The sequence below is a fragment of the Manis pentadactyla genome, chromosome 10 (genome assembly GCF_030020395.1).
Source record: "Manis pentadactyla isolate mManPen7 chromosome 10, mManPen7.hap1, whole genome shotgun sequence".
Classification (NCBI taxonomy): domain Eukaryota; kingdom Metazoa; phylum Chordata; class Mammalia; order Pholidota; family Manidae; genus Manis; species Manis pentadactyla.
Genome location: NC_080028.1, coordinates 76,667,029 through 76,691,705, shown reverse-complemented (window position 1 = coordinate 76,691,705; position 24,677 = coordinate 76,667,029). Strand labels below are relative to the sequence as shown.

The 24,677-nt window shown below is 43.0% G+C and overlaps 1 protein-coding gene across 1 annotated transcript in view; it reads right to left on the bottom strand.

Annotated features, from left to right (window-relative positions):
• Positions 1-453: 453 nt before the first annotated feature.
• LOC118919498 (acyl-coenzyme A synthetase ACSM1, mitochondrial-like) overlaps positions 454-24,677 on the bottom strand; it is a 35,611-nt gene continuing 11,387 nt past the window's right edge. The window contains exons 4-13 of the mRNA XM_057487011.1: positions 22,784-22,924; positions 20,415-20,574; positions 17,300-17,379; positions 14,905-15,022; positions 13,471-13,551; positions 12,883-12,984; positions 10,465-10,592; positions 9,293-9,392; positions 2,076-2,195; positions 454-593 (exon numbers count right to left, since the gene is read on the bottom strand). Of these exons, the coding sequence (XP_057342994.1) occupies positions 507-593; positions 2,076-2,195; positions 9,293-9,392; positions 10,465-10,592; positions 12,883-12,984; positions 13,471-13,551; positions 14,905-15,022; positions 17,300-17,379; positions 20,415-20,574; positions 22,784-22,924 (1,117 nt within the window). The 3' untranslated portion in view covers positions 454-506. The remainder of the gene's footprint in view (positions 594-2,075; positions 2,196-9,292; positions 9,393-10,464; positions 10,593-12,882; positions 12,985-13,470; positions 13,552-14,904; positions 15,023-17,299; positions 17,380-20,414; positions 20,575-22,783; positions 22,925-24,677) is intronic.

Sequence of the window (24,677 nt, the reverse complement as noted above, 5' to 3'; positions counted from 1 at the left end):
TATTCCCTGTGAGTGTGTGTGCAGTCCAGAAATGGGCAGTTGCAGATGCAACCTCTCCAAGTGTGACCCCCAGGGTCAGCGGGATGGGGACAATAGTGCTTCTCTCATCCTCAGGCCCACCCCTTCTGCCCATGATGCCCCCAGCCTCTGGTATTAACCTGGGGGTCCTATCTTAGGCCCCAAGGATGGATGGAGTGAAGGGTCAGTTCATAGGATGGAAGTCCAGGGGTTGGGAGGGCTCTGGATGGTAGGAGGTTATAGACTGTGGGGAGAACTCTGGGACCCCCGGATAAATCTGAAAGGAACAGGAGACTTGGAGGAAGGAGAACGGCTGGCATGATTTAAAAGAACAAAAATGCTGGAACGTTGGCACTCCTGATGGTGTTACAAACCAGCCCTCAACTTTCCCATCCTCATCGTAGAGGGAAAACAGGAACCCAGGGATTTTTCTTTTTTTTTTTTTTTTTTTTGTCCAAGATCACCATGGTTTTTGAGCTTATTGCAGATTACTTCTGAGCAAACTCCTTTCTCCGAAGTTCACTTCTTGTAATCTTGCCAGTGACGGTTTTGGGCAGCTCTGGGACAAACTCCACCTGATTGAGGGAAAGGAAACCCCTCCTGACTTGACATTTCCTACCAATGCCCCACCCTCCTTTCCTCTGCATGGACCCCTGACAGCCTAGCTCCACGTGGTAGCCTTAATGAGGTCCACCAAGAATATGAGCGTCAACTTGATGCCCTAAATGTGGATGCTGCCCTGTGATGCACTGTGACCACATGTGAAGTGTGCCGCCTCTAACAGAAGGACTGGGAACCATTGAGACTGGCCACCCTCTTTGTCCACTTCATATAGCACCTGGCAGCTACCCACATGGTGGCTGCCTCTTTATCCTGGCCCCAGGAGAACCATGGAGGACACGTGGCATGAACGAGGAACTTTCCTTATGATTAGCTGTTAAGACATTGGGACTGTTTGTTACCCACAGTAACATCCAGCCCATCCTATCTGATATACGTCCTGTGTTCCATTCTCTGTGAGGCAGCAGAGACTAACATTAGACGCATAAACTCTGTTGTCAGGTACATGCAGGTTTGAGTTCCAGTCTTGCCTTTTATTAATTCTAATCTCAGGCAATTTACTTAGAGACTCTGGGTCTTAATTTGTTCTCTGTAAAATGGGATGGTCATGCCATCTCAGGTTGTGGAGAGAAGTAAATGAAGTAATAATGCATATAAAGCATTGAGCTCAGGGCCTGGCACACATAGTAAATGTTCAATAAATGTTAGCTATGTAGCTTTGCAATATTTATTGATTGTAAAATATTAGCAAAGTACTATTACAAAAGAAAAAAGAATAACTTTTTAGTTTATGTATACTCTCAAATTTTGTTGCTAAACAAATAAGACACTATGTATATTTCTTAATAAAACATAGTTGCAACATTTTTATGTTAAAAATAAATGATCTGCATCATTTGAAGTTATAGCATAATATGAAATTTCATGAATAATTTAATAATTTCTCTATTGGATATTTTCATAGGTTGTACATGGCATTTAAAACAAATGGAGATTAAAAAATATCAATGTTTTGCATGTTAGGGTAAATATCATCTTATTAAATTTTATTATGTGTATATATACACACACATATATATAGAGGGTGTGTATATATGTGTGTATATATATATACATGTATATATATATTCTGGGTTACCATATAGAATGCATTTCTTACTACAACTAATGTTCTTTTAAAGTTTGGAAGTTGATGATTTTAATTTCTTTTCCAAATTTTGAAAGATTATAAATAACCTTCTTGATACCTCTGGGCACTCATCTGACATTTTTCTTCAGGTTAACGTGCCAGCCATGGGTTCCTTGTGGGTTTCTGACATAGGAGAGAGGTTCTATCTGACTAAGTAGGTTGTTTCTACTGCACCAGTAAGTCAGATTCCTGCTTCTGCAGAGAAAAATTCTGGTTCTCTTGGCAACTTGAGCTTCACCCTGGCCACCTAGTGAGACTCTGGGCAGGGGGCCCCTGGAACCACTCAGAGGGACCATCCATCACTCACCTTCCTCGGGTATTTGTAAGGGGCTGTCACTGACTTCACGTGTTGCTGCAGCTCCTTGGTCAGCTGGTCCTTGTCATGGGACAGGAAGTTGGGGGTCAGGACAATAAATGCCTTCACCACCTGCAGTGCAGAACCAGAGTGGAGGCTCAGGGTGAGTGGCAACCAGTTGTATAGATTAAAGAGTAAATGTTTATTACATGAATGGAAAAACAAGTAGACAGTTGAGCCTTTGGAAAAGGACAGGACCAGGTTCAAATCCCAGGACTTCCAGTTTCCTCTCTGCCTTGGAAAATCACGTAACCTTGATTTCCTTCTCTGTGAGATGGGAACAGCAAGGTTCATTCCTCAGTGGGCTTATGTCAAGATTCCATGAGATAATACATACCAAACATGAAGCTAGTTCAAACTTACTGTTTTTTAATTATTTTTTTAATAAACTTTATTGAAGTACAAATGCGTACAATAAACTACATCTCTTTAATGTGTACAATTTTGAGTTTTTCAGTGTTATACCTCTGGGAAATCACCATTACAATCAAGACACAGAACATTTCTACCACCTGAAACAATTCCTCATTCCCCTTTGCAGCTCATGCCTCTCCACTCCCAGCCCTAAGTAACATTGAAATGCTCTTATTTGCTCTAGATTACCTTGAAGTTTCTAGATTTTATGTACATGCAATTATACAAGTATTCTTTCATGCTGGCTTCTTTCACGTACAGTAGTAATTTTGAGATTCATCCATGTTGCACATATCAATGATTCGTTCCTTTTCATTGCTATTATTCCTTTTATTTTAATATATGTAATTTTCTTTCTTTTTTTATTATCACTGATATACAATCTTATGAAAGTTTCACATGAGCACCATTGTGGTTACTTCATTCACCCATATAATCAAGTCCCCCCCACATACCCCATTGCAGTCACTGCCCAGCAGCATAGAAAGATGCTATAGAGTCACTACTTGTCCTCTGTGCTATACTGCTTTCCCCATGACTCCTCTACATTGTGTGCTAATCATAATATGCTTTAATCCTCTTCTCTCTCCTTCCCCACCCATCCTCACCACCCCCTTTTTATTTGGTAACTGCTAGTCCCTTCTTGGAGACTGTGAGTCTGCTGCTGTTTTGTTCCTTCAGTTTTGCTTTGCTGTTCAACTCCACAAATGAGTGAAATCATTTGGTATTTGTCTTTCTCTGCCTGGTTTATTTCACTGAGCATAATACCCTCTAGTTTCATCATGTTTTGGCAAATGGTAGGATTTGTTTTCTTCTTGTGGCTGAAAAATATTCCATTGTGTATATGTACCACATCTTCTTTATCCATTCATCTATTGATGGACACTTGGGTTGCTTCCATGTCTTGTTGAAATTCCAAATCTTGCCTCCATGAAATTCAGATATCTTTGTAGTAGAGCTTGAAGTTGGGAAGTGTAATCCCCCCACACTTCATTCTTCCTTCTAAGGATTGCTTTGGCTATTCGGGGTTTTCTGTGGTTCCACATGAATTTTAGAACAATTTGTTCTAGCTCGTTGAATAATGGTGTCAGTATTTTGATAGGGATTGTACTGAATCTGTAGATTGCTTTAGGCAGGATGGCCATTTTGACAATATTAATTCTTCCTATCCATGACCATGAGATGTATTTCCATTTATTGGTGTCTTCTTTAATTTCTCTCATGAGTGTCTTGTAGTTTTCAGGGTATAGGTCTTTCACCTCTTGGTTAGGTTTATTCCTAGGTATTTCATTCTTTTTGATACATTTGTGAATGGAACTGATTTTCTGATTTATCTTTAGCTAGTTCATCATTAGTATGTAGGAATGCCACAGATTGCTGTGTACTAATTTTGTATCCTGAGCTTTGCTGAATTCAGCTATTAGTTCTAGTAGTTTTGGGGTGGATTCTTTAGGAGTTTTTAATATAAAATATCATGTCATCTGCAATTACAGTTTAACTTCTTCCTTACCAATCTGGATGCCTTTTATGTCTTATTTATTTATTTATTATTTTGATATCATTAATCTACAATTACATGAGCAACATTATGGTTACTAGACTCCCCCCATCATCAAGTTCCCACCACATACCCCATTATAGTCACTGTCCATCAGCGTAGCAGCCTTTTATTTCTTTGTGTTGTTTGATTGCTGTGGCTAGGACTTGCAGTACTATGTTGAATAGAAGTGGGAGAGTGGGCATCCTTGTCTTGCTCCTGATCTTAGAGGAAAAGCTTTCACCTTCTTGCTGTTAAGTATGATGTTGGCTGTGGGTTTGTCATATATGGCCTTTATTATGTTGAAGTACTTGCTCTCTATGCCCATTTTGTTGATAGTTTTTGTTATGAATAGATGTTGAATTTTGTCAAATGCTTTTTCAGCATCTATGGAGATGATCATGTGGTTTTTATCCTTCTTTTGTTGATGTGGTGTATGATGTTGATGGATTTTTAAATATTATATCATCCTTGCATCCCTGGAATAAATCCCACTTCATCATGATGTATGATCTTTTTGACATATTTTTGAATTTGGTTCGCTAATATTTTGTTGAGTATTTTTGCATCTATATTCATAAGAGATATTGGTCTGTAATTTTCTTTTTTTGTGTTGTCTTTGCCTAGTTTTGGTATTAGAGTGATGCTGGCTTCACAGAATGAGTTTGGAAGTATTCTGTCTTCTTTACTTTTTGGAAAACTTTAAGGAGGATGGGTATTAGGTCTTCTCTAAGTATTTGATAAAATTCAGCAGTGAAGCCATCTGGTCTAGGGCTGTGTAGGACCAGACACAATATCACCCCAGAAGTGATGTTACCCTGAAAGTGATATCACCAGATCCAGACACCAGACAGTGAGATCACCAGAAGCCGGAGTGACAACACTAGATATGAGATCAGTCTGGAAGTGACATCATTATGAACCTGTATATATAAGCTGTGCTCAGAAATAAAACTGCATCACTTGTCCACCACCAGTGGTCTGTGGACCTCCTGATCCCAAGATTGGTTTCCATGTCTTTCTTATATCTTTCTCTGTGTTTCCCTTGATCTCATCCACTCTTCTCAGTTTCAGCTGATTTGTGGAGTTGGTGTCTGCATTGGGGTTTTCTTCCTGGCTAGTTTTTTTATTACCAATTCAATTTCATTACTGGTAATTGGTCTGTTCAGATTTTCTGTTTCTTCCTGGGTCATTCTGGAAGGTTATATTTTTCTAGAAAGTTGTCAATTTCTTCTGGATTGTCTAATTTGTTACCATATAATTTTTCATAGTATTCTCTAATAATTCTTTGTATTTCTGTGGTGTCTGTAGTGATTTTTCTTTTCTCATTTCTGATTCTTTTTATGTGTGCAGACTCTCTTTTTTCTTGGTAAATCTGGGTAACGTTTTATCTATTTTGTTTATTTTCTCAATGAACCAGCTCCTAGTTTCATTAATTCTATTTTATTCTTCTCAATTTTATTTTTTTCTTCTCTGATCTTGATTATGTCCCTCCTTCTACTGACTTTGGGCCTCATTTGTTCTTTTTCTAGTTTCATTAATTGTGAGTTTAGACTGTTTATTTGGGATTGTTATTCTTTCTTGAGATAGGCCTGTATTGGTATGTACTTTCCTCCTAGAAGTGTCTTTGCTGCATCCCACAAATTTTGCAGTGTTGAGCTGTTGTTTTCATTTGTCTCCATATTTTCCTGGATCTTTGTTTTTATTAGGTAGTGATCCATTGATTATTTAGGAGCATGTTGTTAAGCCTCCATGTGTTTGTGGGCTTTTTGTTTTCTTTTGCACAATTTATTTATAGTTTCATACTTTTATGGTCTGAGAAGTTGGTTGGTACAATTTCAATCTTTTTGAATTAACCAAGGCTCTTTTTGTGGCCTACTATGTGATCTATTCTGGAAAATGTTCCATGTGTACTTGAGAAGAATATGTATCCTGTTCCTTTTGGATGGAGTGTTCTGTAGATGTCTGTGAGGTCCATCTGTTCTAATGTGTTCAGTGCCTCTGTCTCCTTACTTATTTTCTGTCTGGTTGATCTGTCCTTTGGAGTGAGTGGAGTGTTGAAGTTTCCTAAAATGAATGCATTGCATCCTATTTCCCCCTTTAATTCTGTTAGTATTGTTTTCACATATATGGGTGCTCCTACGTTGAGTGCATAGATATTTATAGTGGTTATATATTCTCTTTGGACTGACCCCTTTATCATTATATAATGTCCTACTTTGTCTCTTGTTACTTTCTTTGTTTTGAAGTCTATTTTATCTGATACAGGTATTGCAACTCCTGGTTTTTTCTTCATGTTGTTTACATGAAATATTCTTTCCAGTCCCTTCACTTTTAGTCTGTGTGTGTCTCTGGGTTTGAAGTGAGTCTCTTGTAGGCAGCATATAAATGGGTCTTGCTTTTTTATCCATTCTGTAAATCGATGTCTTTTGACTGGTGTATTCAGTCCATTTACATTTAGAGTGTTATTGATACATATGTACTTATTGCCATTGCAGGCTTTGGATTCATGGTTACCAAATGTTCAAGGGCAGCTTCCTTACTATCTAACACTCTAACTTAACTTGCATATTACATTATTACAAACACAATCTAAAGAGTTTTTTTTCTCCCTTTCTTCCTCCTCCACTCTTTACATGTTAGGTGTCATGTTCTGTATTCTTTGTATATCCCTTGACTGACTTTGTGGGTAGCTGATTTAATTTTGCATTTGGTTAGTAATTAATTAGTCTACTTCCTTTACTGTGGTTTTATCCCCTCTGGTGACAGTAATTTAACTTTAGGAGCGCTACCATATAGAGCAATCCTTTAAAAATACACTGCAGAGACTGTTTGTGGGAGGTAAATTCTCTCAACTTTTGCTTTCCGGGAAGTTGTTTAATCCCTGCTTCAAATTTAAATGATAGTCTTTCTGGGTGGAGTACTCTTGGTTCAAGGCCCTTCTGTTTCATTGCATTAAATAGATTATGCCACTCCCTTCTGGCTGTAAGGTTTCTGCTGAGAAGTTTGATGACAGCCTGATAGGTTTTCCTTTGTAGATTATCTTTTTCTCTCTAGCTACTTTTAATACTCTGTCCTTGTCCTTGATCTTTGCAACTTTAATTATTATATGTCTTGGTATTGTCTTCCTTGGGTCCCTTGTGTTGGGAGGTCTGTTCACTTCCATGGCCTAAGAGACTATTTCCTTCCCCAGATGGGGGAAGTTTTCAGCAATTATTTCCTCAAAGACACCTTCTATCCCTTTTTCTTTCTCTTCTTCTTCTGGTACCCCTATAATGTGAATATTGTTCTGTTTGGATTGGTCACAGAGCTCTCTTGTTATTCTTTCATTCCTAGGGATCCTTTTTTCTCCCTGTGCCTCAGCCTCTTTGTATTACTGTTCTCTAATTTCTATTCCATTTACCATTTCCTCTAATCTTTTTTTCTCTTCTAATCTGCTTTTAAATCCCTCCATTGTATGTTTCACTTTAGATACTGTATTTTCAGTCTTTCTCTCTTTCTTGAAGTCATCCCTAAGATCTTGAATATTTTTCTGTAGCTCTGTGAGCATGTTTATGATTTTTATTTTGAAATTTTATCAGGAAGATTGGTGATTTCAGCTTCACTGAGCCCTCTTTCTGGTGTTTGAGGGAATTTGGGTTGAACAAGGATGTTTGGATGTTTCATTCCTAGTTGAAAACTATGGAATGATAACTTTGTGTAGGTAGCATCCTCTAGTGCCCAGGAGCTCTACTCTCTGGAGCTGCCCAGCTCCTGAAGCAATGGTGGGTATCACAGGCAAGCGGCACTGCCTGCTAGGAGGACAGAGCTCTTTCCTGCTTCCCAGCCACAGTGCCTGCCTCCATTGTCAAGGCCAGTGGGCTCAAGGTGCAGGGAGCAGCCTATGTGTTACACCCCTGTAGCTTCCATAAGCAGGGTTGCCCACTGGCTGGCCTGATGCAATGGTGGAGGCAGCAGGTTTGCAAGCAAGCTCCAGCCAGGAGGAAGAAGCAACAGGCTGTGTATCTCAGTGTGACACCTCGGGGCTGCATTGCTAGCCAGGGGGATGGAGTGCATGAAGGTCCTGAAAGTTCTCAACCTGCTGGGCTGAGTGAGCAGGATGATTTTGTCCACCTGTACTTTCTCCTGAGCAAAAAGCTCTGTGTAATCCTTGCCCCTTTTGCAGCCTTCTCACTGTTAGGAAGTCTTTCAAAGTGCCCACCTTTCTTTTGTCCTGGAGCAGCCAGTTGTGGGTACCTGTTCTCCACAAGTGGCTGGAATCTCAGTCTCTCCGAGTTTTCCACCTGTCCCTGCTTTCCAATCCTTCTAATCTCCAGAGCACCAGGCAATGTGGGTTTGTGCTCCCAGAGAAGATCTCCAGGGTTGGGGATTTAGCAGTCCTGGGCTTCTACTCTCTCCCCACTCCATTTCTCTTCCTCCCACTGGTGAGCTGGTGTGGGGCCAGCTTGCAGCTTTGCTACTTTACCCTTTTCCATGAAGTCCTCTCTTTTCCCCAGATATAAGCCATCTGTTGCAGTTTCTTTCTTGTCACACTTTCAGGATTAGTTATATTTGCTATGTTATTATGTTATATGTGGTTTTGGGAGGAGATTTCTACTTCACTTCTCACGCTGCCCCTTCTCAGTTTAAATTTACTTTTAAACTCATCACTGTCATATTTTATCATTATCATTATCATTGTCATGTTTATAATTATTGTAGTAGGCAGAGTCCTGAGGGCATTTAATGAGTGTTGGTAATTTATTATTTTAACTTATTATTTATGTTGCCATTTCAACTGCACAGTGGCTTGTACACAGTGGGTGCTCAACAAACACTTGCTGAATCTGTGAATGCATGCTCTGGAACCAGATTCCTTAGATTCCCATTCTGGTTCCAGGACTGTGATCCAGGTAAGTTATTTAAGCCCTTTAGACTTCTGGTTACTTATGTGTAAAAGGCTATGAGAGTCCTTAATTCATTCTGTTGTTGTGAGAGGGGTAAATGAGCTAGCACATAGTAAGGGTTCATCACGTACTATGTGTCATTTATAGTCATTTTCAGTCACAGATGAGAACACAGACCCCCTGTGGCCATACACAGTAAGTGAAAATGTCAACCGACTGTGCCCTCCCTCCACAGGTGGCCTAAGGCTGGGAACATATGGCCTGGAAGTTTCCTTTGCACCTGCCTTCCCAGTGCCCACCCACAGAGACAATGACCTCCACATCCTCCTCACCTCTCCTCGAATCGGGTCCGGGCTGCTCACCACAGCTGACTCAGCCACTGCTGGATGTTCAGCCAAGGCATTCTCCACTTCTGCCGGCCCAATGCAGTACCTGGAGGATCGATGGGTTCTTCTTGGTCTCTGAGTAGGTGCCACATCTGGGGTTACCCAGGATTTTGCATCTCAGTTTTAAAGGGTCACATCTTACCTTCCCACCAAGTGTAACTGTCACATGCTGTGCAAAGGTTGTATAGTAGGACCAAAACATGAAGACTTGGGCACTCATGCCAAGAAATGCAAGTCTCAGATGCTCCCCAGAACTGCTCACCTCACTGTCCCTGGGAGGGAGGATGGCCAGTGCTTTTTTTCCTCCCAGTGCTCTAAGGCATGGCTCCCAGCTTCCCACAGCATGAGACCTCTTGGAGGCCCCAAATTTAATCATAAACATTCATCCATATCCACTGCAGCTTATTCCCCACTATATCAGCCTTTTTAGAGAACTTGAAAATGATAAGAAACTCAATTTCTCTAAAATAGATTAAAAAAGACTTGTCACTCTAGTGTAATATGTCCTTATTGTTCTTTCTAAGTCATATGAGGCTTAGGGACAATGGACTCAGAGCCAGACTAATTGGTTCAGCTCTGGGCTACAACCTGTACTATCTCTGAAACTTTAGGCAACTTTCTCCACTGGTCAGTGACTCAGTTTCCTCATCTGTAAAATGGGCATAGTGACATCATGTCTACCTACTAGCATTGAGAAGTGGGTTCTATAAAGCACTACTGAGAGGACTTTCACATAGTAAGTACCCAAAATGGTTAGTAGTTAGTAGTATTTATTAATTTATTTCTGTGACCTATTGTGTCCCATGCGAGGAGCACAAATGCAGAGTAAGTTTGCTCAACCACTAGGGACCAAAGTAAAGTCTTCCTTCCAGATCCCCTTAACTGTATAATGTCTAATTATGGTTCCTTCCAGACCTTCTTGAAACTTTAGTTTGATGGATTCTTCTGGATGCAGTTTGTACAGATACCCCTAAGCCATGGCACCATAGACATAGCTCTGTTCAGAGTTAGGCTGAGGGTCCCATCACCCATGCACAGAAGAATTTCTGGGCAAGCTAGGAACCATCAGGGATCCCATGGAAGGTGATACCTCCTGGCTCAGGGTCAGCCACACCTACCCAGAGGCATTGATGACATCGTCATTCCTCCCCATGAACCAGATGTAGCCCTCTGCATCCATTGTTGCTCTGTCCCCAGTATTGTAAAAGTCCCCACACTCCACTTCAGTTGTCTTCTCTGGGTTATCCTGCAAAGAGAACAGCACCCTTTTTCTGAAGGTAATGAGTTTAGAGATGATAAGCCACAAACTGGAGCTCAGATTTGGCTTCAAATTCTGTTGATGACTCTACCTGGCACCTATGCTAGTTTTGCAATCTCTCTGAGTCTATTTTCTATCTATGCTACTAGTTACTTAGTAGACAATATTAAGCCAGTTTTAAGGAAAGTCAAAATAACTAACAACAAATTTTTGGGTGGCACCCCAGTTGAATAAAGTTTGCACTCGAGAAAAGAGCCCTTTTAATTTAATGCACTGCTCTAAGCTCAGCATTTGCACAGTGCCTGGACAGATGGGAGGTGTCAATAAAAGTTTGCTGAATGAATTTTATTCTCAAAATGTTACCTTGTCTGATCCTTACATAAAGCCTATGCAGCTGGTAAATTTTAAATTAAACGTTTATTTTATGCTAATTGTAGATTCACATACAGTTGTAAGAAATAACAAGAGAGATCCTATTTCACAGTTTCCCCCAGTGGCAACATGTTGTAAAACTATATTGTTCAGTATCACAACCAGATTATTGACATTGCTTCCATCCACCAATCTCACTCATATGTTCCTCATTTTTTACTTGTACTCATTTTTGTGTGTGGAGTGTATTAGTCCAATGCAATTTTATCATATGTGTGGACTCATGTATCCATTACCACAGTCAAGACACAGAACAGTGTCATCATCACAAGGATTTTTCTTGTTGCACTGTGATATCTACACCCACCGGCTTTCTCTTCTCTTCCCTCATCCCTCCACATCCCTAACCCTTGGGAGTGACTAATCCACATTTAAAAAATAATATTGTCATTTTAAGAATATTACATAAATGGCATCTTCTTGGTTAACCTTTGGGACTGGCTTCATAAGAATTGTTTCAGTATAATTCTCTGCAGATTTGTGCAGGTTGTTTTGTTCACCAGTACTTTGAGTCTATTTATTGTTGAACAGTATTTCATGCTGTGGGTGAGCCCCAGGTCCCCAAGATGCTGGTGGCTGGGGAATATTGTTCAATGGTAAAATTCTCTTTGGGGTTGTGAAAATTCTCTGCAGATGCATAGAGGTGATGGTTGCACAATATTGTGAATTTTCTCAATGCCACTGGATTGTATCCTCAAAAATGTCAAAAAGGGTATATTTTATGCTATATATATTTTACCTCAATAAAAAGAAAAGAAAAAACAAGCAAAACTCAATGGAGGAGGAATAACATACTGTTATGAGAGCACATGAAATGGGAAAAATAGGTGCTGGCCCTGATTTAATGCAAAATTAAATATGTCTTGAACAATAAAAAAAAGTCATTTCTTTGGACCACTGCAGTTCAATTTAACCAGATTCTCTGTGGTTGGATCCCAGCATTAATATTTTTAAAAAAATCTGCTCAGATGATTCTAATGTGCAGGCAGGGTTGAGTACCCGTGATCCATATACATGTTACTCTGTGTTTATTTTCTGTTATCCAAGCTTAAAACTGCACTACTGATGATTCAGGCTCAAGCTGTATGTTTGCTTTTGGTTAGTAGTATCACAAGAGGTGTGGTGCCCCTTTGAGGCCACACAGGGAAGGCAAGATCACCTCCAATGGCTGCTGCTTTGGATTAAGGAGATGGAATCTGATATCAATTCAAGGCCTGTCCATCCTTCCATGGCCAGTCTCGGAAGCTGAGAATTTCCTTTTAGTGACCACTGCTAATCTGGGAGGATTAGGATTTGTCTGATCAAGAGTTTCAGGTTTCCTTATAGGTTATTAGAGTTTTCTGTAAACCCTGGATTTCTCATTTAGAGTTTAAGGCCCAGTAAACATGGGTTTGAATCTTGGGCTTACCATTTCTTTGACATTGGAAAGACAAAATGCTTCCAATTTATAGTTTCCTCCTCTGTAAAGTGGGAATAATGGTGCCCCCAGGAGGCTCAGCAAGGTGATAGATTTGTTCACACCCTGTTGGTAAGTGGGATGGTAGGCTTTGAAACCAGTCTAACCTTACATTCTTAACCATAGGAGATCATTGGAACCCAGGTTTGGAGGTTCTGAACCAGGCTCTTTTCTACCCCATGAATCAGTCTCTTAAGACAGGAAGGGATGTGTGGACACATTCTGAGCTTTGTTTGATATTAAAACAGGCTTCATTGTATTGGACCGAATAAAGGGAGATGTGAAGTCCCAGGATGCAGAGGTGAGCCCACTCCCTCTTTGCCTCTTTGCTTACACAGCACCCTGCTGGGATTCCTGGGGCCCAGAAGGGAGTAGATGGGGTGCCCTCACCTCGTAGCACATGAAGAGGCCTATGGGCCTCGCGGGCTTGATCCTGATGCCAATGTTGCCTTCCGTGTTGGGTGGCAGGATGTTGCCCTTCTCGTCGATGATCTGGAGCAAGAGGCCTGTGAATCCCACCTCAGGGTGACCCCAACCGCCCCGCCCCACCCAAACAGTGCCTGACTTAATCTTGTCACACAGCCCTGTCAGAAAGTAGAATAAAACTGTCAAAAGTCTTTGAAATCAGGAAATGGTGAAATCTGTGGACACATACACATGGCAAATGTGTCTTCAGCTAGAAAATATGGATCAGGAAAAAGTAAAAGCACCATCTGGTGGCAATGGCTGCCAGGGTCCCCTCCAGGTGCTACTTTCCTGCCCATTGTGTGTGAGGCCTCTGGCTGTCACGCTGAGCTGCACCACACCCAGGACACAGCAACTGAAACCTCCCCAGGAAATCAGAGGGAAACCAGGAGGAGAGGTGGTAGGGTGACAGCCAGGGCAGGGGAACACAGCCAGTTGTCACTTGGTGTCACACAGGGGTCCCATCCCAGCTGACCACTTAACTGCTCCCTGTCAGTGCCTTTAGGACCAGACCTGGACATCATAGGGTGGGATGCTTTTCCCCAGGGAACCCGGTTTGAGCTTCATTCCTCGGAAATTGCCACAGGTTATTCCCTGTTCACAAAAGAAAGAGAGCTGGGCTGGCCAAGCTGACCAGAAAGCAGCAGGAGTCATACATGCATCCTCGCCCACAGATCCATCTGATGCAGCTCAATGAGTCCTCCTGGGGGAGCTAGAATCCTGGGCTTCTAGACTCAAGGCACTGACCCAACCGTGCTCAGTGGACATTCACTGCAGGGGCATGGCTGGGCCTGTGCAAGCTGTTGGGGCTGCAGAGGCCAGTGGGAGGGGCTGAAAAAGTAGCAAAGGAGTGAGCCTGGCACTGTGCGTATGTACTGTAGGGGATAGAGTGCCCACTGCATGCCAGGCATGTGTCCATTTGCCACGGGAAGGTCATGAGTCCTTTTAACAAACATGGAAGATGTTGCACAGATGAATAGATGTTAAAGTGCTTTGAGAAATAAAACACCAATTGAGCATAAAATAAAGGAGGCATTTGTCAGTGCAAAATTTAATGCAAATGGACTGGTACGCAGGGTATAATTCTCATCCCACTGTCCTCCTGGTCTGGCCATTCAGAGACAGTCCTGGAGTCTTAACATCTTTCAGGCCTGGAAGCAGACCAATAAACTAATCATTTAATTATTTATCTTTTACAAAAAAAGTTATCAGGCAAGTATGCGGATAAGAACTAAATTACGCATTTTGCTACAGCTCCTGCGATGGCAGTCATCCACTGTCAGCTACAAAGATAACAGGAAGGTTGGAGAAAGTGGCTCTGCTCAGCATCCAAACTGGGTTGAGCATGGGTTGGAAGTCCACACTACCACTGATCAAGGTTTCATGGTTCAAGGCATGCATGATACTCTGTGTGCCCTGCCACATGGCTGTTCAGTGACACCTTTAGGATCACAATGTGTGTGTGTGTGTGTGTGTGTGTATACAGAAAGTATCTGCTCCCTGCTCCCCTCCTGCTAGTGTCCCACAATCCAACCTGCATGCTGTCCTCATGAACAGCCAGAATCCATCTTCTGAGGCCAGGTCCTAGTGGCCCCCTGTGGCTGCTGCCATGGGAAGGGACAATGAAGTGGGCAGGACTTGGGGTGATGGCCTCCATGTTGCTGGAGAGAACTTTCTTTCCCACATAGCCCTGGGTGCCCTTGACTGAGATCACAGGGACTGTGGAACCATGTCCTTAGACTCCTTTTAAAGTTTTTGTCTCAGTGTGAATGGTCTTTAAGCCAATTGATCTGAAGAAGATCAGCCTAGAACCCTGGAGCCTCCCATTGTCTTCAAGCCATGCTCTGAGCACAGTGGGCCTCTGGCAACCCATGGCATGGTGCAGCTTATCTGCTGGGCCTGGGGCTGAGCATGTCCTGATTGGCCCAGAAGGAACCGTCTACCTACCGTTTCTGTCTGTCCATAGGCCTTGTGGAGCAGAAGGCCTGTCTGCCTTTTCCATTGCTCTTGTTCCTCAGGCAGCAGGGCCTCCCCACCGGTACAGCAGTGCTCCAGGGCAGGGAACCTGAGGGTGAGGGCAGGCCAGGGGGCAGCAGAGCCTCAGGTCAGGCCTTGCATGCCCTTCCTCAGGCCCGGGGTATTATGGGCTCACAGCCTTATCATATGGACAATCTCTCCTTCTGCTTTCCTTTCTGGCTCACCTTCTGGGCAATTTACTGGTGGTCAAGAGCAAGTGAAAGCCATTTCCTTCCTGGTAGTGCCTGTTAGCTTCTCTGGTAGGGGGTGGGTGGTTGTGGTGATGCTAATGGGTTAAATCAGGGAGAATCAGATTAAATTTGGAAGTGGTTATAATCGGAGGGTAAAGATGTGTTGATCAGATCTTGTCTTAGGGAGGCATTCTATGTGGCCAAGAGGGATATTTATATAAACCATAAGAGGGGTGAGGGATAAGACCCCCAGGACAGGCCTCCCATGGACAAAGGGGTTCATACTAAAGGGCTTTTGTTCATATTTTGTATTCTGTATTTCTGAGTGAAGAATGCAAGTTAAAGATTGGAGATCAGTTGCTCAGGTCATCAAGGACGACTGGGCTGAGTCTAGGGAAAAAGAGGAGGAGGGTCACATTTTACAGGCCTGAGAGAAAGAATTTCAGAGAGAACAGAAAAGTCTGTAAACATTTGTAGCAAAGTCCTGTGTACTTGGTGCGCTGTGTGATGAAAATCCTCTCCTCCATTTTTTCCATGAAATTTTCCATAAATAACGTTCCCATGCATAAAAGCAAACACAAAATAATGATGGATTCCCTGAAGGAAATGGGGAGAAGTGATTGAGGTCTGAGTACCAGCTGGCATAGGGCTGAGCTGGGCCAGTTTTGTAGGGGGCAGGAGGCAGCAGACCCCTGGTTCCCCTGTCCACCTCCATCACCCTCACCTGTTATATGCAGGGTCAGGGCTGATGGGCAGGAGGACTGGTTTTATTGAGGGCATCTTCCTACTTTTTCTGGAAATTTTCCAAATTAAGTAAAGTGGACGAAGTCTCTGACAGAGTCATTAGCTATGCTCTGGTTGGACTTTTACTGGATGAGGAATACTGCAAAACATGCTGTGTTTAGAGCTTTGAACTGGAGATGGAAATCCACTGAGAATGAAGCTTCATGAACAAAATCAAGTTGTTATTTAAGTTAGTTCGGAATGGTAGTCATTGAAATCCTTGATATTTTAATTGTTCAGTGTAACACATGTTAGCTCTGACTTTTGAAATAGCCATTTCAATCTCAGAGGCTCTAAAAGATAAACAAATGCCCATATGTTGCAAAGAGCAGATTTCAGTTTAGCTAAAAATTAACCTGCAAACACAGGGAAATGCAAAAATAAAACTATAGTGAGATAACACTTGGCATGTATCAGGTTACAAATATTAAAAACTCTGACAATAACACATATAGCCAAGGTTGTAGAACAATAGGCATTCTCCTGCCCTGCCAGTGCATGCATAAATTGGTTCAATTCTTTGGAAAATAGGGTGGCAGGATGCACTGGCAATGTGACTTTGTGATTCCTTTCACAGAAAAACACTACAGTAATGCATGCTTATATCCTTACCTTTGCAAGAATTCGTGCAGCTATAGCCCAAAATGAAAATTACCCAAGAGTGCCTTAATGGTAGAACTGATAAAACATGTGGTATTTTCATAAAATGGGATATATTGTATAGCAGCAAAAATGAACCACAACAATATGTAGCAAAACAGACACTCCTTGGAAACACAATGTTGAAAAATGGCCAGATATTACAGAATAATGTATGGTTGCGCACATGAAGTTCAAGAGCAAATAAAACAGAATTGTTTGTTTAGGGATATTTCCTTAGGAAATAAACTATAAGGGAAAATGAGGAACATCATGAAAGCCAAGATAGCAGATTCCTTTAGGGGAAGGTAGAGGCATGAAGAGGTCCCTGGGGCGCTGGAAATGTCCTGTTTTTATGACTTGGGTGAGTGGTAACACAGGGATTTTATTTTTAACAATTCATCAATCTGTAAATTTATGTCTTACATATTTTTCTGCATGTTCTTTCACAATAAAATTGTTAAAAAATTAAACCCTCAATGATGCAAGGCTCATGGAGTGTTTCATTCATATCTCTCAGTCCTCCTTTAATAAACTAATTAGACTAGTTTATAATTATCACCACCAACACACATTTAACCCCCACCCCTGCCCCCGACACCCAACACACACAACCCTCAAAGAAACAGCTGAAAACAGTCAGACCACGGTGCATCAGATTCCTTAAAATCCTACCCAAAGATAGTCATTAGCAGCCACAGCCACTTATATACCTGGTGAAATTCTGCTTCAGAATCGATCGAAATACAGCTGGCGCAGCAAGGATTTGGGTGATGGGGTATTTGACCAATGTCTACAAAGTGGGAAAAGAAGGCATTTTATTTTATTTTTATAGTTAAGATGAAAAATATTACCCACTTATTGGCATATTAATTCTGATCTCCCCTTCAGGAGAGCACGATTATTCATTTGTTAGTTCTTTCAATGCACCTATATTGAGCCTGGATTTTGTACACGGTGTGGGTCAGATACTGTTGGGGGAAGGGAAGGAGAGTAAGATAAAGCCCCAACTCTTAGGAGAGTAGGTACTGATGGAGGAGGTAAAATAGGAATCAGGTGATAAGGCAGAAACGGTGGCTGTCTTGAGAGAAATCTGAAAGAAGTTCTGTGAGAACATAGCAGAGGAAATAATTCTCCTGAATGGGTGATCCAGGGGCTTTACTAGGTCAGGTGGCATTTAGTTGGGGTATTTAACAAAAGGCTACAGGTCTGCAGGCAGAGGAATGGAGATGGCTCTTGACGACAGAAGGAACAGCAGGGGCAAAGTCATAGAAATTTTAAGTGAAATAATATGATTTATTTAGACACATAGGAGAGGAGCAAGAAGTAAATTTAGGAATCTGGGGGTTAGTAGGAGCCAGATTATTTAGGGTCTCAAATGGCCGGTGTTCACCACTGTTTAGCCAGAGGTGGGAGTCTCTGAGTTTCCAACCAGGGGAGGTGATGCCAGGAGAGCAAAGAACACCAAAGAGAAGAGACTGTGGGCCTGGGGTCTGCCTGCCTGAATCCCAACCCTGCTACTTAGCTTCTCTGCAACTTTGTTTCCTCATCTGTAAAACGGGAATGTCCCTATCTTCCACGTAGCACTGGGCATTTAGGGGTCTGCCTCCTCTCTCACTCCCACCCTTTCCGAGCCTAGTCACCTTCTAACCTCTGGCTTGGACTTCTACAGTATCTCACATTCTTATCCTCTTCTAAAAATTTGGGCATGGAGCATGGGGTTGGTGACTGGTGACGGACTTAAGCTGAGCCACTCAGCTTCCTGTCAGTCCGGCCTGGTCATCTGGAGGGAGGGACGACACCCCTGGAAGGCTGCCGTTGCCAAGCTGGCCTGCCAACGAGGAGGGAGCAGGTCTACAGAGGAAAGCAGAGAGGCCACCAGGGTCTGCCTCGCGAGACCCCTGGTGTCCTTCCCGTTCCTGCTGCAGACCCTGGTCAGGCTCAGCCTCTCCTCTTCTCCTCCAGCACCATGACAGGCTGGACCAGAGTCCTCCTCCCTGTACTCTCACGGAGAACACCGAGCTGCGTGGGGTGGTGTCCGGCGGTCGTAGGAGCGGAGCGCTGCTTCATACGGAAGAGACAGCAGCCGTCGCGGGTCTTGCCCGGAGCCTGGTGCTGAGTAACCAACTATTGGTTCTGGCTATTGTTGTGTAAGTTGTGATTTATGACTCATCTTGGTGATTTTTCAGAGGAGGTGCAGCTTTTGGTAGGCGTGCAGAGCGGGGAGTGGGAGGTTCTGCAGCCCGTCTGGGCAGAGGAAGTGGAGGGAAAGGTTTGTGGATCTGAATAGTAAATTTTTAATTTAGCACTCCTGGTTTTAGTCAGTATCTCCCATCTTTGATAAGAGGAACTTAACTAGATGCATTAAACATTTTATTATTAAAAATTCACAGAAGTAGTAAGTGGAAAATAAGTCAAAATAATAATTTGGGACACCCCACACAGTAGGGGGGGGGAATTAGACCTGGCGGTGGAGGGAAAGGTGGATTCAGTGTTGTTTTTTTCAAGTTTAAGCCTCAGGGACTGGCAGTGAACTCTGATGGAGAGGCAGGTATGGATCTGGGGATGGACGGGACACGGGAAGTGCAGCTGAGGTGCCTGATCGCAGGGACTGGAGACCAAGGGCAGAGACACGAGAGGGAATTGGCGGAGAGCACAGCCCAGGTCCAGCTTTGAGAGCCTCCTGAGCTGATGCACCTGCTGGTGAAATGGAAGAGAAGGGGGATGCTTAAGAGGGGAGAGGAGAGGTCAGGGCAGGCCCTTGGAGGGGCAGTGCTCAGGTAGGCTGGGTGAAGAGGAAGAGGCCACAGCAAGCAGAGAACATTCTAAGGAGAAGTTTGACATTAAGGGAGGAAAGACAGTGTTGGCCCAGGGGTACAGGGTGAAGGGCAGGCATTTTCAGGATGGGGACCTTTGAATATGTCTGTGGTCTGAGGAAGTAGAGCTCATGCAAAGCAAGAGGTTGAAAATACAGGAGAGAAGGTTTAATGGATTAAGAATTAATAGTGTGGAGCTCCAAACAGAAAGGCAGGGACAACAGCAGTTGTGGGGAGAGGGCTGGACTTTGACAGGTGGACGGGCAGGTCTGCCTCTGAGATGGAAAGCAAGGGTGTCAGTGGAGAAGACGCAAGGAGACTTTTCAGGGGAAGGAGTCCATGCAGGTGACTTCATTGATCATCACGATGTAGCCATTTAGCAGCAATCTCTACCCCTTATTGAGTGTTTGCCATGTGCCAGCCCCAGAGCTAAGCAGTCTGCACACTATCACATCAGTATTGCCAATGGTTTTCTGGTAGTAACAATTAAAATTCCCATTTTACAGATAAGGAAACTGAGGTCCAGAGTGGCAAATAAGCCAGTAATAAATGTCAAATGTGGATAAGAAAGTAGATTCATCATATTCCAAGGGCTCTGTTTTTATTTAAACACTTATTAAATTGAGTAACAACACACACAAGCAGGCACACATGCGCCTGCACACACACACACACACCAGCTACCTGGCCCTAGCAGAGCCAGGATCAAGAATCCAGAAGACCTGAGCTAGTTCTGGTTGCTTTCATTTCTCAAAATCTATCCCAGGTCCCAAGTTCCCAGAGTCTGAACCATAGATCTGGAGAAGGGCTTGGAATATACATTTTCTTCAAGGTTACATCTTGATATGATTCTGACACAACCACTGATTCAGTGCTTCACATTTTGAGAAACCCAGAACCAGGGTTTTATTATGCTAACGGGCTTCTTGGCTAAATAAAATATTTCTCAGCAGGGTCCAGCTTTTGTGTTACTTCTGGGAGTTTGTTGATATTGGAAAGGTAGTCTTCTTACCTCTACAATGACCTTGGGGTCAAACTGGGGCAGACGATGGATGAAGACTGTAGCCCCTGCTGTCCACGGTTCAAACAGGCACCCCAAGATAGCCAGAATGCAGCCGGGGTCTGCCATGCACCACATGGTATCAGACGTCTTCAGCTGCAGCAATTTCCTGCTAACTCCAAAACACAGTGGCCTCAGTTATGTCAGCACGGGAAGAAGTGATCAGGGCTGGGGACTCTGGCTTTCCTGTCCCTCTCAGTTCATGGGGTTTGCATGGGGCTCCAGATCCATCCCTTCCCCAGGTTTCAAAAGTACGTGAAGTCATATTTCCTGGTCATGTTCGACTCTAACTGGCTCAATTATAACGATCCTTAAGGCTGGGGATATTGGACAAAGTCTGTTGCTCTTGTTCTGGATTTGAATCTGTTACTGAGATAGTCCAGGGTGATGCTGGCAGCTATTTTGGGATAATAAAGGGTGAGCCTTTCTGAGAAGAGCACGAAAATAGAGCAGAAAGAAAGCTAATAGATGGAGAGATGAAAGCCCAACCCAGAAGCTCTCCAGCTCTGTCCATAGACGAACCCTGGAGCGCCCTGCTTCATGATCCCTTCCTCGCTCTTTGGCTCACAGAGGTTTTGATTGGCTTTCTGTCATTTGTGATGGGAAGAGAGAGAGAGAGGCAGGCCTAATTAATACCCCATCTTGGCAATGGACTGCAAACAATTAGCCAAAAGCAATAATTGGAAGAGGGAGTGTAGGAGGCTTCTCATTTCTCTCCCTAATGCTCTTCTGAGGGACCTCTGAGCACTATAATGTCTTGAGAAAACACACCTGTCCATTAGCCGACAGTGGCTTTGGGGAGGTTTTATGTTAGAGGAGAGAGGCTTTGATAAGCCATCCACACTCCCTCATCCCATTTCTCCTAGGACTGTGGCTCACCCTCAGGAGGTTACCAGTCAGGAGGACCTCTCTTCTGACCTTCAGACCCAAGAACCCACTGAGCATCTCTTCTGGGGTGTCTCTCAGGCACCTCAAACCCAGTAGATCCTGATCTCTCCTGCCTCCCTTGGACGAATTTTTTCTGCCCCACTGTTTTCTATATTTCAGTGATGGTTCACCACGTCCACAAACCTGTCCAAGCCTGAAATCTGGGAATCAACCTTGACTCCTTTTCTTATCTCCCACCTGTGGAAGCAGATCCTGTCGATTTTATCTCCTAAAATCTCAAATGTGTTATATGAGATAACCACTATTTGGGTTTCTCCAAGACCCTCTAACTGGTATTTCTAACTTTATTTTAACGTCTTCCAACCCATTTCTCATCTTGCAGCCACAGTGATCTTTTTCAAAAATGCAAATCTAACCAGGTGTCTCCCTTGCTAAAACTTTTCAATACATCCTTACTGTTTTCATAATAAACTTCAAACTTTACATCAAGGTCCACATGACCCTCCATGATCTGGACCCTGCTCACTTTCCCAATTCCTCTAGTCCACCCCTTACATGACATTCTGACCATCTGCTATACTTAAGTCTCTGTAGTTGTATGAATGATACTTTTTATATCTTTGTGTCTTTGCTTTAACTATTCAGACTGCACAGAAAGCCCTTCCCTTCTTCCCCCACCTTCCTCCAGGGTTTTGCTACTCAATCCCACCTTAGCACAGATGCCCACTGTTCATAAGAAGCCTTCCCTGCCCCCCACCAATCTCGTTAATAAATTAGAAAATACGTGGAATTTGGTCTGGACTGAATATTACTACTTGAGGGAGAAGCAGAGGGTAGAAGAGGTTTGGTTTAAAATTGATTAAATGATTAACTCAAGGCTACAGCTTCAGCCTCTGTGTTTGTTCTAGGTTAGGGGCCATGGCTTGTTTCCAGCTATCATTTTCGCTAACAGAGCATGATTGAGAACTGCAAGCTTGCTTTATCCACACTGGGTGAGAGGAGAGGACCTGTCACCTCATTTGACATTGTTACAACCTTCTGTCTTTCCCCACTGAACCCTGGGAGCACAGGCAGAAACAATGGTAGTCCCACTTGTTCTTTGGGTGCCTTTGGGTGGTCTGCTTGAAAGCCTGCTGCTCACTCTCCCACCCAGCCTCTCCACATCTCCGCACCTGCTCAGGCAGGACCCCAATGTGCCTCCTTTGTCATTCAGAGGCATCAGTCTGGTGAACCTTAGGATTCCGGGCATTCACCCCTCAGACTCTAGGCAGTCTGAGCCAAGGAGAGCAGACGGGAGAAACAGGATGGAGCCAATTCTACTTACAGCTGCTTCCCAGCAGACAAGTGTGCGTGCGCACACACACACACACACACACACACACACACACTACACCGAATCTGTGCCCCGCCTCAGCATCAGTGCTGTTTCCTACCATAATGGGAAGGAGGAGTGGAAGGCGAGTCCATGGTTGTGTTTCACCATCTTGGGGAGGCCTGTGGTCCCACTGGTGAAGAAGATGGTCATTGGGTCCAGGGCCTTTGACTTAATACAGATGTGATCTGGAGATGCTGATCTGCGAAGGAGAGAGAAGTCATGCTTCCTGCTTTCCCACCCTCGGGGAGAGCAAAGGAACTGATATGAGGCTTGGAGTCAGACATGGATGACTTGGATAAGTAGACTGACATTGCATTTGAAAAATGGAGAAAAGGCAATGGATTATTTTTAAATCTAACAAACATTGAAATAGCACTTATTGTGTTTCACACAATGCTCTAAATTTTTTACAAGTACAAACTTGTTCAATCTTCAGAGCAACCATAAGAGGTGAGTACCGCTCTTATGTGCATTTTGTAGATGAGGAAACTGAGACCCACAGAGATTAGGTTACTTGCTTGAAGACATATAGCCAGCAAATGGCAGAGCCAGGATTCAAACTCAGTCTGATCCATACACTGTGCTCTTAATCACACTGCTAAGCTTGTTTTTCACATGTAACTAGCTCCTTGCAGGAATTTAACCCCATAACCTTTGTGATGAGGGGTGAGGGACAGTAACAGTGAAAGAAACATATACAGATGTGCATGTGCTCTGGCATGAGCTTGAGGTGGTGGAGAGAATCTTACTTCCCTCAGTCTGCCTTGATTCTTGGGAGTTTCTCCTAGATTGAGAGTTGGTTGGACCCACTGTGATTGTAAATGCAAACTTCCTATGTGATCAGTCAGAGAAACTGCAAATAATCCTGGTGCTGGAGCAAACACGAGCTTTTGCTGAGAAATGACACCATCCCAGCTCTGGGCAATTTAAGTGAGTTTTAAAGAGTAGGCTTTATTTAAGCTTCTTTCACTTCATTCTCTGATTTTAGAATCTAGGAAGATGTGCCTTCAGTGTAAATATTTGCCTTTTGGTGTTGAAATAGAGCTTAAAAAATTGACAGGTTACTTCAAGAAAACAAGCCCAGCATGGTTTGTGTGTGATGAAAAATGCCAGAAGGCTTGCAGAATTCTTGAGGTGGAGGGGTCTTTCCAAATTCAACACTTCCCTAACTTTGCCTGCAAGGTATTCCTAAAGGCACCCAAACCTTAGGACATGGAAAGTGTTTGCTCTCCAAGCTGGCTGCCAGCCACAGCCTTGAGACTTTTTCTTGCAATCTCAAGTTTTACCTTAAAAATTCATTTTAATCTTGTATCCAACTTCTTCATATATTTAGTTTTTATAAAATATAGTATTTCAGGGCATAGGAAAAAAATCTCTTGAATACAAAATGAGCAACTTTTCCCTGAACATATCTCCTCAGGCAAGGAAAACAAAATCAAAGGTGAACAAGTGGGACTACATCAAATTAAAAATCTTCTGTACAGCAAAGGACACCATCAGCAAAACAAAAAGACACTCTACAGTATGGGAGCATGTATCTGTCAACGATTTATCTAACAAGGAATTAACATAAAAAACACATAAAGAACTCAAATGCCTCAACACCAAAAAAACAAATAACCCTGTTAAAAAATAGGCAGAGGACCTGAACGGACATTTCTCCAAAGAAGAAATACAGATGGCCAATAGGCACAGGAAAAAGATGCTCCACATCACTAATTATCAGGGAAATGCAAATTAAAACCACAATGAGATCTCACCTCACACTAGTTAGGATGGCCACTTTCCAAAAGACAAGGAACAAATGCTGGCAAGGATGTGGAGAGAAGGGAGCCCTCCCACATTGTTGCTGGGAATGTAAATTGGTTCAGTTGCTGTGGAAAGCAATATGGAGGTTCCTCAAAAAACTAAAAATAGAAATACCATTTGATCTAGTCATTCCACTCCTAGGA